This window comes from Halichoerus grypus, chromosome 3 (assembly GCF_964656455.1).
Source record: "Halichoerus grypus chromosome 3, mHalGry1.hap1.1, whole genome shotgun sequence".
NCBI classification, from domain to species: Eukaryota; Metazoa; Chordata; class Mammalia; order Carnivora; family Phocidae; genus Halichoerus; species Halichoerus grypus.
The window spans coordinates 150,522,239-150,541,311 of record NC_135714.1 but is presented as its reverse complement, the minus strand read 5'-3'; the positions used below and the strand labels follow the sequence as shown (position 1 = coordinate 150,541,311).

Here is a 19,073-nt window from a genome sequence, read left to right as displayed (position 1 = left end):
AGGGAAAGGGGTTAGAGTATATGCCTAATCATTCTAGACACTTGATGCATGTGTGTTGAGGGATAGCTTATGGTCTGTTGTCCCATATTATTTTATTTAATTTTCATAAAGATTGTAAAAGGGCTAATCTTTTTCATTATTGTGTAAAGATGGAAGCAGTGACCCAGTAATCCCTTGATTTTTGTTTCTCATTTTACGCTCAATTATTTCCATACTTACACTCTTGTTTTCGAACCCCAAAAGCTTTCTGAGGGTTCTGCAAGGTACATAAGTTTCTGCTTAACTCTCTGCACTATTCCATACTTTCTCCTTCCTCTTCTTGGCTTCATTAGTAACCACTACTCCTTCCACTTTCATGTTACAGAAATCTGTTGAAATGTTTTGTCCACTCACCAGCCTATTTTCCCTCTCTTTTAGGCTTAAGTTTTCCCTTTTTTAAAATTTCTTTTCTCTCATTGTAATAAGAAGGAAAGGTGATTAAATATATGTGCTCAATCTTCTTTTTTTTTTTAAAGATTTTATTTATATATTTGACAGAGAGAGACACAGCGAGAGCAGGAACACAAGCAGGGGGAGTGGGAGAGGGAGAAGCAGGCTTCCCGCCGAGCAGGGAGCCCGATGTGGGACTCGATCCCAGGATCCTGGGATCATGACCTGAGCCGAAGGCAGACGCTTAACGACTGAGCCACCCAGGCGCCCAATATGTGCTCAATCTTAAAATTTTAACAAGAAGTTAGGAGTTGACTATCAAAGATTTGCCCAAAACCAAGTTAGAATATTTCTTTTACTTAGTACTATCTAATTGATATCTCACAAATCATGTTAATGAGATGGTACCGTACTATATATATTTATCCTGGTCCTGGATTAAGACCTATTCCTGAAATCATGTTAGCATGAATCAAAATAATTTTATAGTTTAAGACTATTAAAATCAAGCTATGTAATACTGAAAGAGCTTTTTCAGAAGGAAAAGCAGCGTATATGCATAATAATCCTGGATGTAACAGGCCTAAAATATTGTCAGGTAGAGGTGAGACAGATCATTTAGAGGTGATAGTGGCTGTTTGTTCCATAAATGGACCTTTAGCTAAGCAAGAAGCTTTATTCATTCTTATTGATATTTTTCCAAGACTGTTTATTTTTGAAAAGTGCTGGAATGTTCCTAAAGTCATGTTAATTTCCATTTATGTTATCCTAGCTACTGTTCCATGGTAGCATAAGACTTTAGGAACACAATGTTAAATTTGAAATGTAAGATAATAAACAAAAATACGAAATTCCTTATGCATGAGATTAAAGTAATAGCTGTCTTGTTCACCTAATGTGACATATTTATCCACACTGCCACTGATTGTTCAGAGCTGTTCAGTTGAGTTACCCATCCCATAACCAGGAGTGCCAGGCTTTTGAGTCTTCTATCCATGTGAGACATTTACATATACATGCACTTACATACATGAGTACTTGTGCAAGCAGTACAGAATTGAACATAAATATTTGGCCCTTACACAAAAACAGAATGTAATAGCTCTGAGACATAGGGAGCATTACTTGACTACTGTATGAAAATTATCGAAATTAAGTAAATTGATAGGCATGTTTGCATAATTCCAGGAAAATAGAAATTCTTGAATAATATTCATTTGCACGTTTGGCCATTGCTTTGAGATTCTTCATCCAACTTAAAAAGGAGTTCTGAGATTTATTTTATTTTGCATTACTCATTCTCCATAAAATGTAAATTTAAACTTACAAATAGTATCTAAATCTTTGTTTATAATTATCAATCATTATCATTCTGAAAAATAAGAAAATAAAGCATCCTAATTGCCTTGGTTTTTTTTTTCCCCCATAATTTTTTCTGTTCTCTGGAAGGAGGAATTTCAACTTTGAAATCTTATATGGAATTTTTGTTGGAATAATTTCTCCTCTGTAACCTACAGAATTATGAAATTTTAATTATTTCCATCAGCTGAGAAATAGTGAAGCACTGTTTCTAACTTTGGAGACCAAGAGAAAATATCTTTGCTTTCATTTTAAAGGTCCTTAGAATTTTATAAATCCTCTGAACATGATAAACTTTAAACAAAATAAATTCAAATTTGGAGGAAAACGCATCGGGCATTTTAAATTGTATTAATTACAGTCAATCTTTCTTATTTGCAGATTTTGTATTTGTGAAGTCTTCTGCTCACTAAAATTTATGTTTATCCCCCAAATCAACACTTTTGGCACTTTCACAGTCATTCTCAGACATGTACAGACCTGCAGAAAATTTGTGTCGCTGACATGCTCTTCCCACGTAAGGTCAAATAAGGCAATGTTCTGCTCTCTTGTTTTAGCTCTCATATAGTGAACAAGTGTCCTTTTTGTAATCTATTTAGTGGCACATTTTTTACATGTTTGTGCTTTTTTGTTGATGATTTCACTGTTTAAAATGGCCCCACGCTTACTGCTGAAGTGCTGTGTAGCATCCTAAGTGCAAGAACCTAAGTGTGATGGTTCTTTAGAGAGAAAATGCCTGTATTAGATGAGCTCTGATCAGCTTTGGTGAGTTCAGTGATAATGAATCAATAGTGTATATTAAACAAGGTGTCTTTAAACAGAAACACTCATAAAACAAGATTATGTATTGATCAGTTGGCAAAAATGTAGCCAGGAGCTTGCAGGAACCTAACGCCGCGTATCTCCTAGGAACAGTGGTTCAGTATTGGCTAATTCACTGTAGTGACTTTATAGAGCATAACTGCCAGGAATTACAAGAATTGACCATATTTCTTTTATTTGTACATGAAATAGACTAACTATGCTCTTACAAGAGCATTGTTTCCTAGAAGTATCTATATTCCTCAGCCTGTTTTGAGTGAACAAATTATCAGCAGTGATTTCATCACAAAAATCCATATTTACAACAAAACTATTCATTTCAAATACAAAAAAATACTTTTGTGTTTAATTTTTTTCAATTTGAAACTCTGTATATTCAATGATTCCACTATGCAGCTTGGTATTTTTGGGGCTGAATTCCTGGCACAAATGACAGAGTACTATAACTTTTATAATGTTATGTTTTAATTTTGAAAATCTTTATACTAAGATTTTATTAAAACTTTAATAAGAAACCTGAAGATTGTATACTTTGAAGTCAGATTTTGATTCAGTTCAAACACCTATTTTAAAGAATTTTGAAATCATGTAAGAGCCCAGCATGAAACTCTGCCATATTTTGTATCTTGTAGAGCCAGATGTTGACACATTACTACTAATAATAACACAAGAATCTGTTTCATGTCATTGTTATTGGCACTATCATAATACATGCTGAGGTTTTAAATTTTTTGTGAAACATAATACAGGCTTTTTTGTTTTTCAGGTTGGGGTTTGTTTGTTTGGTTGGTTTGGCCATCAATTATAAAAGAATTGCATTTATGAGCAAAAGAATCACCATGGCTGAAATACCAAGTAACTAAAGGAGATGAAGAATTGTGTGTATCAATATGAACAAATGAGTTTATTCAGCAGGCATAACATCTGCACAACTGAAGTATCATTAAATTTTACCAAGTTCTTCTCATTTTCATTTTATGAAAATATGATCTTGTCACAACAAAGAGCTAATATTTTTGTAGCTGTGGAATGAACTTACATGCATTATCTCATTCCCAATATAACAACCTTTTGAACTATAGACATTATTATGTAATATGCAAATTATCACATTACATATGAAGAAACTAAAGCTTAGAATAGTCGAATTCCCCAAGATCTTGTAAGTAATAACCAGTGGAGTCAGAATTTAAACTCAAGTCTGTTCGATTTCAGAGTCCACAACATTGTGCTCCCTCCATGACTTACTCTACAGCTTCTGCAATGGATATCATGTCGTTTTGAGAGTTTTATCACTTTTCTGACAGTTCCACCCACATTTCACATCACTGTTACCCTAAGGAGGATGGGGATGGAACTCTATAAACACCCTTTCCTTTCCCCAAAGCATAAATTTATGATATTAATCTTCCTCAAGAGGTTTATCATACTCTGTTTTTGCCCAGTATGAAGAACTGCTTTCAAGGGAAAGGTACATTCCAAAAGGGCAATTTGTTGTATTATTCATCAGTAGGAGAACAGAAAATGCAGTTTCCTTTCTCTGAATTATGTGTACATGAACCTCAAACTTCCACCCTCTCCATCAAGTTTTTTTTTCCCCCTCCAAGAGCCAGCTGCTAGCTTTACCTCTTTCTACCTGCCGGATGCTTTCTGAATCACATTATCCAGTGCTCAATTTAAGTGATTCCCCATTAAAGTCCAGAGCCTAGGGAAATCACCCTGATTCTGTGTTCCCTAGCAACATCCCTGAGAATAACAACAGCTGCTTAACAGCTGCTTAGCCAGAAAGATGCTGCAGGGGAAATACACAGAAATTGATATTAAATGCTTTAAATCTTGAGACTTCAAACATTATAGTTACCATGTTGTAGTATTTACCTTTAGTGGTACAAAAACAAAAGAGAAAAATAAATCTGATCATCAAAAAAAGGACAAGATATGCTAAATGACCTTAGCAAGCAATGTACTTCTAGATATTTTCTTGCTATGATAAACAGGGAGATAGCCATGATGGAAATAAGATAGCTTTCTTTATGATTTTGAATCTTAAAATGTTAAATTTGTGTCAATCATACTTACGTTGTAATATGATATGGCTTTGTTTAAACATTTAGCAAACTTAAAATTCCTTACAAATTTTTGTTGATAATCTTTATTTTTTCTGTTAATCATTTTTACTCTCTCTATAGTTTGCCTCTTCCAGAATGTCAAATAATTGGAATCATACATTATGTAGCCTTTTTAGATCATTTTCTTTCTCTTAGTAATATGCATTTTAAGTTTCCTCCATGTCTTTTCATGGCTTCATAGCTCAGTTCTTTTAGTTCTCAATATTTCACTGTATGTATGTACCACAGTTTATCCATTGACCTATTGAAGAATATCTTGGTTGCTTACAAGTTTTGGTAATTAGAATAAAGATGTTACAAACATTTGTGTACAGATTTTTATGTGGACTAAGTTTTCAACTTATTTGGGTAAATACCAGGGATCACAAATGCCAGATCATATGGTAAAACAAACTGCCAAACTGTTTTCCGAAGTGACTGTACCATTTTGCATTCCCACACCTTTGCCTGCACTTGGTGTTGTCAGTGTTTTGGATTTCAAGCATTCTAATATATGTGTAGTATTTATTATCTCGTTGTTTTGATTTGAGATTGTAGAATAACACATGATGTGGAGTGTCTTTTCATATGTTTATTTACTACCTATAAATATTTTTTGGTGAGACATCTGTTGATCTTTTGCAAATTTTTAAGTGGGCTGTTTTCTTATTGTTGAATTTTAAAAGTTCTTTGTATATTTTAGATTCCAGTCCTTTGTCAGATAAGTGTTTTGCACATATTTTCTCTGGCTCTGTGTCTTGTCTTTTCAATCTTTTAATATCCTACATTAAAAATACAAATTTAACTATTATAGCCTAATCACTAATTTAAGAACTGCTACCATTATTGTGGTGTGTATTTTAGGGATAAAAGATTATTTTTTGTGGTTTCTTTGTAAAAAATTAATTTCCCCACATTTAAAAACTATTAATATGTTCCTTCTCTTTGAACTCCCCATCCCTTTATACCTTAAGCTCTTGGGATTCCAAGCAGGTCACTGTAAAGAAGAGTGAAAAATTATCCTGGACTGTTTTTCTGTTCTGATAAACAAGTAACCCGTTACAGTGGTCATTATCCAAATAATAGCCAATATGTCAGTAAATATACATGTGGAACATACCTTTTTGAATACTGAAAAAATACATCTTTGACATTCTTTGAAATTCCTAATAATTTTTTAAAATTTCTAGTCACCTCTGGAGTTTTTTTTTCCTTTCTTTTTTTGTTAGTTCTCATTATAAACAGTTAATTAAAACTATTTTATAGATAGCCCATGCTATGAAATTTATTTTAATGATTTTATATGAAAATCAATCCCCCCATTTTTAAATTACATGCACACACATATTAGTAGTCAACTCAGATTTATAAAACAAGAATATTTTGTTTGGAAAAGAGATCATGGAAGTATCTATATTAGTTAATAGCTCTTCCTGATTTCATGTTTCTCTATGAATTTATTTGCCTAGGAAAAGTTACTTATTTTAAAGCCAAGATCAGGGGCACCTGGGTGGCTCAGTCGTTAAGCGTCTGCCTTCGGCTCAGGTCATGATCCCAGGGTCCTGGGATCGAGCCCTGCATCAGGCTCCCTGCTCAGTGGGAAGCCTGCTTCTCCCTCTCCCGCTCCCCCTGCTTGTGTTCCCTCTCACGCCGTCTCTCTCTCTCTGTCAAATAAATAAATAAAATCCTTTAAAAAAAAAAAAGCCAAGATCAAATAGGAAGTCTAGGCCAGTAGTTTCCTAATATTTGTATACTAGGCAGTCCAACATTTCTTAACAGATAAATGTAGAGCCGCTCTGGTTGGAGGTCAAATGAAGGTAGAGGAGACTGGAGTATGCTCTTTTCTACCTTTTCACAGGTACCTCTGAGGAATCCACAGGGCTATATGGAGAAGAACTGGAAAATTAGTCTAAATTATGATTTTTATTTAAAGCAACAACAAAACCAAATAGTCATTACTAAGCTATTTATCATGGAGTTCTAGGTGTCTAATTTATAAGGTTTCTGAATTAGACTTCAGGGCCTATGTTACATTTTATTACAGTCTACAACTTAAGTGTAGACTGGCAAGAATTAAAGGAAAAGCCTGTTTCACAGCTGTTATGCATCTGGGAGTTTGGTTAAAAGGGGCTAGCTTAGCTTAGCCTGAGTTGTGATAAAAAGCAGGGTCTAGAGGCCTTTTAACTAAAGTCCTGTGCTCTGATCAGAGCTGTATTTAATACTGGCCCATAAGTCCACATAATTATAACTTGTAAGAGTCTTTAGGACATCAGTAACTTTTAAATCTTACCATGTGAAAAATGATTATGTCACCTGTGGACTCTAAAAGTAGTTAGCAAACTGGGATAAAGGTGATGATCAAATCAAAGATTTCTGCAACTTTCTCTGTCCAAGTTTTGTACTTAGGATGTTCCAGCTATTCTTTGTAATATACCACTCCTTTTTTTTTTTTTTTAAAGATTTTATTTATTTATTTGAGAGAGAGAGACTGAGAGAGAGAGCACATGAGGGGGGGAGGGTCGGGAGGGTCAGAGGGAGAAGCAGACTCCCTGCCGAGCAGGGAGCCCGATGCGGGACTCGATGCGGGACTCGATCCAGGGACCCCAGGATCATGACCTGAGCTGAAGGCAGTCGCTTAACCAGCTGAGCCACCCAGGCGCCCTATACCACTCCTTTTAATGTACTTTAATGAGGAATGTTAATTCTGGTAAATTAATGCTTCGTGTCACAGTTGACCTTACTACATTCTGGCTTTCTCCCAGGCTTGCAGATGGGTCAGGGGCTGTGGAGAGTGGCCAGAAACCAGCAGCTACAGCAAGAAGGTTATAGTGAGCAAGGCTACCTCAGCAGAGAGCAGAGCAGGAGGATGGCTGCCAACAACATTTCTAACACCAGTCATCGTAAACAAGTCCAAGGAGGCATTGATATATATCATCTTTTGAAGGCACGGAAATCTAAAGAACAAGAAGGATTCATTAATTTGGAAATGTTGCCCCCTGAGCTAAGCTTTACCATCTTGTCCTACCTGAATGCAACTGACCTCTGCTTAGCTTCATGTGTTTGGCAGGACCTTGCAAATGATGAACTTCTCTGGCAAGGGTAAGTTCATCGTAACATCTTTAATTCAGATATCTCTAAACACAATCATGCTTAAATGTTATTTTTATAATATATATATACATGATATATATAATATACATGATATATATATAATATATATAATATATATATCATGTATATGTATATAAATGTATTATGATGTATTTCTTTTTAACCTTGGTTTGTATTTTGACTTGTTCTTTATTAAAACCCGGAAAGATAATGAGTCATCATCACAGTCAAATTTGATATTGGGAAAAGAAGGACAGTATAAAGGAAAATGACTTTACAGTTAGAAGAGGAGTTACCAATGAAGAGGTGCCAGTTTATTCTAGAAATACAAGTTGTTGGGGTGCCTGCCTGCCTCAGTCGGTAGAGCATGCAACTAACTCTTGATCTCAGGGTTGTAAGTTCGAGCCGCACATTAGATGTAGAGATTACCTAAAAAAATAATAAAATATTTAAAAAAACATACAAGTGAGAATTTATAATCCAAAACTTAAAGTGTTCACACCCCTGGTAGTTTGTGCTTCCCAAGTGAAGATTGTGTGCTTACTAATTTATATACTTCTATCACAGAGGTGCTTGTTAATATAAACTGTGGTGAATGTTTCATCTACTTTTTATTTTTTCTAACCAACATTTCATCAATGAAGTAGGAAAATAGTAGAATGCAAGGAGATAATCTGCCTGCTGAAGTGAAAGTAGACTATAGAAATTGTTGCAGCGATTCTATCAGTTTAAATTTAACCTATAAATTTAGGAATGTTTGGAATAGAATCCATGTAACTTCAGGTACTCCTTAAATAGCATCATATACTTGAGTTGTAAATATGTTACCAAACTTAGAAGAATCTTTGGATCTTGAACTTTGTAGTATCTAAGGTTTATTTAAATCTCATTTCTAGTGATTTAAAACATGTCTAAAAACAAAGGTCTTTTTGTGACTTTAAATAATTTCTAAATGAAAATCTAATTGAGAGAATTCATAAATTATCCAAATAACCAAACTTTAGTAAAAATGTATTACCAACAATAATATTTCTAATGCAGGCTTTCTGATGCTACAGAATTACAGTATTAAATATATAGTTAATTTCTCAACATCTAAATAAATAAAAATCATAAGCATGACCCTGTTACTCTCTCATTGTCTTGTTATAGTGAAGGTACTGTGAAAGAGAGGAACTTAGTAGTGTTTATGGTTATTAATTTCTTAATTGGTAAAAGAAGAAATAAAAATACTTTAACACTGGCTCATTATTTATTTAAAATTTCTGCATTTTAGTATTACCAGAAAACTTAATTTGTAATCCTATATTTGAACTCTGAGAAAAAAAGTTTATTTCTAAGTTATCTGAACTCAATCAGAATGTCCTCTTTATCTGGGATTTAAATCTGGGTGTGTATTTCTGAAAGAAATGCTTCCTTTATTGTTACCACATAATTATGCCTATTTTTATGATACTTGTTTTTTTTTTTCCTTAGTGATAAATTGCTTCTATTTTAAATGGAAGGCCAGCTTAGTTTTTATTTTAACTTTAGATGTGTCAAATACTTTTTAATGTTGAGAAGTTCTGTTATTTTCACATAGCTCAGTAATAAAAGTCAAAAGCTATAGGAGGACTGAAGGTTCTGCTAAAATACTGATAATTTTCTAAACAAACTCCTAAACCCACTATTTTAGAATCAGGGATTTCATTTGGTTGGTAAAAATAATGCAAGGATATAAATATTAAGAAGATATTCTCATTAAATTACATATTTTACCCACTATCCTCACAGTTTTTGATGTTACAGGCTGAGACAGTAACTTTCTTGTTACCCTATACACTGTATGTGTGTGACATGAAATTTGAGTCAAAAATCAATAATTAATATCAGAAAATGAAACTATTTTAGTATCACTACAAGTAGGTGTTTGTGAACACACAAATCAGATAATTTTGAGATAGTCATTAAAAGTGTACTAAAATATAATTGCAGTATTCTCTGTATCTCTAGAGTAATGCACTTATATTTAATGATCTATGGTCTAATGATCCAGAATTTCTAGGCATTATAATAAGATAAAATGAGATAAAACTTTAGCTTTCAAATAATAACCAGTAGCTAATGCCTTTGTAGAGAGTTGGACACAACTATCCCAAACTGCAAAAATCAGTATTTTTTTTATTATGTTAATCCCCATACATTACATCATTAGTTTTTGATGTAGTGCTCCATGATTCATTGTTTGCGTATAACACCCAGTGCTCCATTCAGTACGTGCCCTCTTTAATACCCATCACCAGGCTAACCCATCCTCCCACCCCCCTCCCCTCTAGAACCCTCAGTTTGTTTCTCAGAGTCCATAGTCTCTCATGGTTCATCTCCCCCTCTGATTTCAGTATGTTTTATATGAACTATTAGCATTTTAGGTTTCACAGAATTTTTAAACAATCATGTATCACTGTGATGGTAAAAAAAAAAACAAACAGTGTTTTGAAGCAGCATCTTAAAACAGCTACTCTTAATGTCATATGCAGCTTTTGATGTATGTCCTGAAGTTAATAGCATAATTTCTATGTTTATTTTGCCTGTTATCAATATGTATATTGTTAAAAAAAAAAAAAAAGTTCTCCCCCTACCTAGCAATCTTTGCCCCCATTCAACTTTACTTTGCAATAGATCATAGTTACTTAATCCTGTTTAGCTTCTTGGTTAAGATTTCTAGTTCTGGAGTAAGACTCCTTGGGTTCAGGTCAACTCTTTTATCTTTTACTGTGTCTGTGTCTCTTTATCTTCAGCACCAACATCATAGCATTGTTGTAAAGATTAAAAGCAAGTTAATACTAGTATAATGTTTTAAATAGTGCCTAACATCTAGTAAGCACTGGGTAAATGTTATACGTTAATAGCTATCATTGCTATTATTAGTAGTAATATTATTAGTAATATTTTCTATTTAACTTATTAGTAATATTAGTAATTATTATTAGTATTATTAGTTATATTAGTAATATTTTCTATTTATTATTAGTAATATTTTCTATTTAACTTCAAATAGTACTCATGAATATTATTAATCTTCAACTCGTGTTTATTAAGTACTATCAGAATTGCTAAATTGAAAGCATTTGTCGATCATACTCTAGTAAACAAATAAAAAACAAGTACGGAATTAAACATTTTCAACTTTTGAGCTATAAATTTCATGTTACTATTTTATCATGCGTATACATGTTTAACTTAGGAAATTAAATATAGTAATGTTTTCTTGTCTGATTTTATCTTTTATAGGTTATGTAAATCCACTTGGGGTCACTGTTCCATATATAATAAGAACCCACCTCTAGGATTTTCTTTCAGAAAATTGTATATGCAGCTGGATGAAGGCAGCCTCACCTTTAATGCTAACCCAGAGGAGGTAAGTGAAGAATGTGAATATTTGAAATAGTTGAACTTTGTTACTATCTTACTGCAGTTTTCCGATATAATAAACTTGCAAGTAAAGTAACAAGTCGTTGAATATTCCTTTTCAATGAAGAAATCACTGAGAAGCCCGCTAAGTAAAGTTAATGCTATATAACAGTCATTTCTCTTTACCTTACCAGCTCACATTTTAAATCTTTCCACCTGCTCATGTTGTGTGGCAGCTTCCATGACATATATGCAGTCCTCTACTGGACCTGATTAAAATAGGACTACATTGTATGTGGAGAGCACAGAATATGGTCATCAAATTTTATCTGCAGCATTTTCTTCCTGTTTTATTTTTCTATTTAGTAACGATGCTACTTTTATCAGAGACAATCACAGAGGACATTGTTCATTTGTGATACATCAAAATGTTGTCTTCGTAATGCCTTTAACAGTCCATGTTGCCCTAGGAACTGCTTATAGATAGATTGTCATAAAACTGAATAATTTTATCAAAAAATCAAAATATGAAGACCATTCTTTCACTATTTTATTTTCCCTATTCTCATTTTTATATATATCCTAGAAAGGTACAGATTCTCAGAAATGTTTTTTTTTTTTTCCTCAGAAATGTTTAAATGTCTGCTAGGCTTATTCTTAGAAACCTAATACAGCACTTAGAACTACTACTTCTAGGTGAATTCTTTTCTGTGGAAAAATTTAACTGGCAGTTATTTTAATTTAATTTTCAAAAACCAACTTTTTTTCATTTGTTGTAGAGGTATTAAGGACTATTTAAATTATGCAGTCAAATATTTTTTTTAAATATCTTAACTTTTGCTATGTTATAATTAAAAACCTGTTTCCCCCATGTAAAATATTTGAATATTAAACAAATACTGATTTTAAAAATATGCATGTAATACAAATGACATTTTAAAAATTAAATTGATTTTTACTTATTACATATGATTTCTTAACTTTTCCTTGTATACAATGAAGAAATATAACACCATTGCAAAGCTTTACTGATATACCATCCATTATCAGTTAAGCCTTAGCCCCACAAATATAACAAAATATATATATTATAAAGCCTGGTATAAATATTTAAACTAAGAAATTTGTTCTCTCACTACTGTTTAATAAGAGTTTCGATGTTCAGATTGAATAGAGGACTGATACTTAATTTAGAAGGCAAATGAATAGATAAACTGTCAGATTTAGGTTTTGTAACTTATCCCTTGATTGTAAGTTTTTTCTGATGCATTTTATTATAAAATACACTTGTTTTTACTTTATTTTTGGTCAAATCCAAGTTCTGTTCCTTCTAAATATATAGCAACAGTAAGCGTGTCACTTTGATCTTGCACTACGGCATAGCTACTCTGTACAAGAGATTCTTCTACACTTACATGTTTGAAGAATGGCATGGTTTCAAAGACTTCATTATTCTGTTTATTAGAATTTGACATTGCTTGTAGCTAATTAAAACAGTTCATATGACAAACTTCGTAATAACTTTATAATAAGATACATAAATTGCATTAGTCTAATGATGATTACTGGAGAACCTAGTACAGTATATTACTTTAGATACATAAGGAAAGGCAGCTATTACAAGCCCCAGTCTTATTATGCCCAATTTATCAAGGCATTCTGGTTCCTGTCATGAATTATACTGATAATGAGCAAAACTGTCATCTTTAATTCATATCACTTACAAATGTTACATTCTAAGGAAAGTATAACTTGGTAAGTACTGAGTTGTAGATTTACCAAGTCAGAAAAGTTGGATGTAACTGCTGATATTGATTATGGTAAGTAGTCATTCCTTGCTAAAAGAGTACCAGTTTTTAAAACAAATTATAAAGCCATCATTTTTATGCAAAGATGAAACCACAGATAGGCCCTCTTATACTAGAATATGATATGGATAGTTTTAAATGTCTAAATTGGAAAAGCTAGATGTCAAAATATGTTTCCATCTTTGCTACACATATCAGACTATAGACTTCTTGTTACACCTCCTCTACTGTGTTTGGAGGGGTGGGCAGAGAAAAAAGATAAAATTAAAAGACCTCTTCTTATCTAACAAAACTTTTAAAAAAATTTTTAACTTGAATGTTTTCTAAGAGAGGGGATTGAAGTTATTAATTAAAATAAGATTTTTAGATTTTCAGATTTTACTTATCCATCCTACCTTCCATTGTTACTGAGAGTTGGCTGTATTTTCTTCTTACTCACTCCCTTGCCTAACTTAAAGATATCCTAGAGCATTCCAGAAGTGTTGAATTCACTATTCTGAAAGGGGCACACAGTGCTGTCAAGAGGCATAGAACTGAACCTTTCAGAGTGACTTGTGGTTCCAGAATTCTGATTCTATGCTTTTATGAACATCAGTAGCTTAGCAAGTGTGATCTGATAGCAAAATAGAATCCTATCTTTACCAGAATGCACCTAGGTTATAAATACGCAAAGAAGGACATTGAAATAAATACTTGTAGATGCAGAGAAATGAGGGAAAGTATTTTAACAACTATATTCTATATTTTATTTCGTTGACTAATATAAATAATAGCAACTTGGTTGTTTATCCAAGTCAAGCCTTCAGAATTAAATCATGTAATTGAAAGAGTTATCCTAATAGATGTTTTTATATAGAACTTATCTGTATGAGTCATACTTTAGCCAGGTCTTAGAATGACTCTTGCCAAGATTTTTGAGCACTAGAAATCAGGAAGTACTTTTTGGAGGTTGGTATTTCCACCCCACCCCATTGAAGCACTATCATCAGATGTGTTATTTTGGGTCCATTTAAGCCTGAGAAGTAAATTAGTTTTGATGATATGTGTAAATGTGTCATTTATTGTAACTACCTGAGGTCAGATGTGTATAATTGTTCAGTATTATAAAAAGTCTACTTTTCCATAATTTCTAGTTCTGTACTTATCATTTTGATAGCAAGCATCATTAAAATATTATAAAAATGAGAATACTTACAGCCACAGGGAACAAGATTCTCCAAAGGACACCGTTCATGTCACGGATATGGGTAACCAAGCTCCACAGCGGCTGCTGGCAATGGCTCATGGGGTGGGGGAGAACTTCCGCACAGCTTGTGGTACGATTCTCTAGCACGCTGTTGTTATCTGCATGATCTTGTGATCTCAGCTGTATGTCAAGTCTTGATCTTGTGCATGAGCTTGTGTACTTTGTGGCAGGTGACCACATTCTAGTCGAGGAATGTGCTAAAAACCATCTCTTTACGTTAGGCTGTATTTCCCCTGCATGTACAACTTACGTGTGTTGATTTTATTCTGCTAGCCGTATTGTAATATAGTAATTTAACTTCTCAACCGACTAGCTATATTCCCTGAACTCCATTTAGTATGAAACATTTTCTCGACTTAGTTATTTTTAAACTTGGAGTCTAAAAAATTGGGACAAGACATGGTTTAATTTCAATATGTTATAGGTTTTATTTTTGTTTGTGTAAATATGTTTAAAAAAATGTTATTGAATAATATTCTTGGGAGGCCTGGGTGGCTCAGTCAGTTGAGCATCGGACTCTTGGTTTCAGCTCAGGTCATGATCTCAGGCTCTATGGGATTGAGCCCCTCAGCAGGGAGTCTGCTGGAGAGTCTTCCTCTGCCCCACCCCCGCACCGTGTTCGTGTGCTCTCTCTCTCTCAAATAAACAAATAAATCTTTAAAAAAATAATAATATTCCCATGTGGGTCAGTAAAAGCAGTCTTTAACTATATAAGCACAATTTTCTTGCCTTCATAAAGAAAGACCCCCATACATGCATACAATTTTATGCATAATTATTAGATTGATCTGGGATAGAATCTATTATGAGAAATATTTTAAATTGGACCTGTGCACACATTTTAGATGGAAATGCATAAACAATTTATTTTTGTGATACTGTAATCTTTTTGTTGTTGGACCAGCTAAAATATAAATGGGAAATTTGTAGTTCTCCATTTTAAAAAGGACCTCAGGAGTTTATACTCAGATATTAAATCTCACTGACTTTCTGCTCCAGCATACAGCAGCAAAATGTTCATTACCATTACTTCATAGCATAGCAACAGTGATGAAAAACACTTTTACTTTTATTCCTAGGGATAGAAAACCCTGATTGGTATCATCAGAATGTACAGATAATCATTTTCCAAATGTGTTCTTTGGAATAATTATTCCACAGGATAAAGGACATAGTCAAAGGAGTTCCCAAGTCTAATAAATTTGACCATGATAGGTTATGATTAGTTGGCTTATTTAAAGAATAACTTTTCAAAGTCTTTAATACACTGATGCACATTGTATGTGTTGTATGTAGTATCATTCAAATTTATTTGATAAAGTGTTAAATTTATTTGACAGTGTCTTTTTCTTTTGTTTTTTCCTTTGGTGAAGTAACATTCCAGGGGACACATTCTGTGATATGCTAGTATGGATTATCTGTATCTTAACTATGTGTAAATAAATGTGTTCCTAAATGGATAGACAGCTAGCTTGACTACCGTCTTCTTCACTGACAGTTATCTGATGTCTATTTTACCAGTAATCCTTTTTCTTTTGAAAGTCTATGAATTTATATTTGTTCTCTTTCCTTTTGTCTGATAGTATTTAAAAAAAATTAAAACTGAGAGTTGTACCTTGAAAGACTGAGAGATTTATGAATGTTCTATATTTTGATTATCATCTAATTTGTTAAGGAAAATGTTACTTTGTAAAATAAAATCTGATAGAAATATTGAATTCAAATAATTACCTTTAGACATTGATACAAGTATTCATATCAAATAATTTATACAGCTGATTTATCATTTCATCCTTGATATCTCATTCTCTATACTAACTGTTATCTCTTGCAACACGGGTATTTTCAGCGAAGGCTGACAGGCCATTAAGATGCTTTTAAGTTTGGCAAATGTACTGCCCACTTTTCCCTGTATGTATCACATAGGGTGTTTGGGCTGGAACGATCAGACAGTTTAATAGTGGCTTAACCATATATATTTATTTACCTCCAAAGAGACACAGAGGTGGGTATCCCAGAGTTATTTCAGTGATAGACTGATCTCATCAAAGACTCTCAAGGTGTGTTGACTACTGCCTTCTTTTGATAGTAAGTTGGCCACCACCACTCAAAATATCACATCCTCATATGAAAGTATCCTCAGCACAAAGATAGGGGGCAAAACAAAGAAACTCTCCTCGAATTCCTTATGCTTATTAGGAAGTAAATATCTTTTCTGGAGCCTTCAGTGCACTACTTCTGATTTCTAATGGACAGACTGAATCACATGACCATTCCTAGACCTATTGAGAACAGAATAGAAGGGATTACCAGATTGGCTTAGAGTTATCATGATTTAGCAACTGTGACTGACATGCTAAAAGCAATGAAAAGAGTGAAATGGCTTTGAGGCAGGCCCAAGCATCTGCAACTCTAGTTTGACTAGTGAGCCACTTACAAAATTTGTTTTTCTGCTTCTCTTATTTCTGGGCTGTACTGGTTTAGAAGCCTTCGTACCCAAAGGAGGAATATTGATAAGTGGCACAACAATTCAGATTGGTTGCTGAGACTCCCTACTTGTGGTTTTAGGTCCTCCTGCCACTGAGCAAAAATGACCAAAAAAAAGAAAAGGGGGGGGGCACACAATGGATGAGTGTCAGTAATTATGCTGTGGTTGAAGTAATGAAGTAACAAAGTGGGGAAAACAGAAGGATAGAAGTGGAACTCAGGAGATGTCTTCGAGGTACTTCTAATACCACTATATCCTATCATAGAAGTAATTTAAAAAAAAGTCACATAGCCCTGTATGGGCAGGGTTTAAATCACATCACTTAGCTACTCACTAGATAAAGAACTTCAACCAGCTGAAAGGGTAGCTCCATTCCCAGCCTCAGGAGTTGTACACAGTTTATTCCAAGATAATCATGCTAATATTATTCCTCTTGGCTTAGCATCCATGCAGTCCAGTTCTGACCTGTAAGATTGGAGGAACATGTGCAGAGAAAATTTTAAGTTTCAGAAAGAGACAAAAGAAGGTAGTACTGTGATTATCTCTGTGTATGCGTACACATGCGTACATGTGTATACTTCTGGGACTAATGTATGAGCATATAATGATGGGAACAGATGCAGCCATCTTGCAGCCATGAGGGCTATTAATAACACAGGGCAGGTAGAACATTGGGAAGAAAGAATTGGATCCATGAACCTAACACGCCTGGAGCCAAAATACTTTGAAATTTCTTGTTGTGTAAGAAAATAAAATCCCTTTACTTTCTTGAATAGGGTTCCTGTTGTTTGCAATCAAGAGCATCCTAATGCATCATCATCACCATCATCATTATTACCCAAACTCATTAAGAATTTGATATGTAATCCTGAACACAAATTATATTTTATAAGAACAAACAGTGCTAATTTTCATTAGCAAAGTAATTTTATCCCCAATTTGCTGATGAGAATCTAGTCAGAGCAAAGGAGCTAGTTGATGCTAAGAGGAATCCCTCACAGTGTATAGCTTAAAAAGCTTTCTTCTCTATTGGAATTATTTACCTGAAAGAGCTAAAATACTCAAGTTAATTGGCAAAACCCCTTCCCTTGATTAGTATTAGAGTCAAAGTGAAAAACTATGCCTCTCAGACACTGAATATTATCCTCTGGCTACATAATTTAATATTTTCAGTCTGGTTACAATAGTCAGGTCATACCAAACTGGAGGCCATTCACTTTTTTGAGGGCAACATGGTAGGTGTATGGGTGTGTGTGGATATATCATATCTCTTTTTAATTTGATCCATCATGTGTTAATTTTATGTTTAAGTAGGTAACTTTATCCTGTGTCTTTCAGATCAACTTCTGCCTGCTCTTCATACTGCCCTGACCATAATAGATCTTGACTACCCTCCCCTTCCCTTGTCACCGAGTCATTCCAATACAATGACTCCACAGAAGTATGTGGACTCAGGGCAAACCTTTTAGAAGCTTCAAAGGGAAACAAATTCCCAGGCCCTCTTTTGTCTTAATCTAATTGAAAAAGAGATTCAGACCGAGAATATTGTATAGCTTATTCATCAGTCAAGCCATCTGATGCATTTTGCTTTTGTTTTCCCTCGTACATCATGGGAGATACTGTTATCTCATTTAGTGTGAATTATCTAGGGTAAATATAAACAGAAATTAGTGGACAATGTATTAATCTAGGACTTTCAACTATAAGAAAGAATAAAGTTAGAATATTTGAGCACCACAGCCACCCATACTACAAATTTTAAAAATGTGCAGTGCTGAAATGACCAAGATTTTTTCTTTGCTTGAATTTTACTTTTGTTGCCAATTTAGATAAAGATACCTGGTGAGTTTACAATATTGTGTTAATATTCTAAGTACATTTCAAAGAAAAATCTGTTTGCCTTTTATTTCCTTACCATATCCTGACCATCTTAATACGTCTATGTTCTTTGTTATCTGATGTGACCACAGTTTCAGTGAAACTTGATAGCACTTTCTAGACCTAAGTTCTCAATTTTAATGTCCAAGGTAGTTTTCTCTCCTACACATCTTGTCTGAATGTAGCAATTGCAAATACCAATGTCACAGTGAATGTCACTGTAAAAGATGAATTCTTTATCAGAAATCTGAAAAATATTTCCTCAGTTCTTGGATGTCATCGGTTGTCAAGCATCCATCAGATTAACTGCAGCTTTTGAAATATGGAAGTATGTAGGAAACACTACATTAAATACAAATTTTTTACCCACTAACTGTAGTATACATATATCCCTAATATTATATAACATTTTCTCTCATGTCATAAAGATTTTG

General features: G+C 33.7%; 1 protein-coding gene across 1 annotated transcript in view; it reads left to right on the top strand.

The window, feature by feature from the left end:
- Nucleotides 1–19,073, top strand: part of FBXO8 (F-box protein 8) — a 52,960-nt gene that overhangs the window by 11,691 nt on the left and 22,196 nt on the right. The window contains exons 2-3 of the mRNA XM_036093435.2: nucleotides 7,481–7,817; nucleotides 11,100–11,226. Of these exons, the coding sequence (XP_035949328.2) occupies nucleotides 7,489–7,817; nucleotides 11,100–11,226 (456 nt within the window). The 5' untranslated portion in view covers nucleotides 7,481–7,488. The remainder of the gene's footprint in view (nucleotides 1–7,480; nucleotides 7,818–11,099; nucleotides 11,227–19,073) is intronic.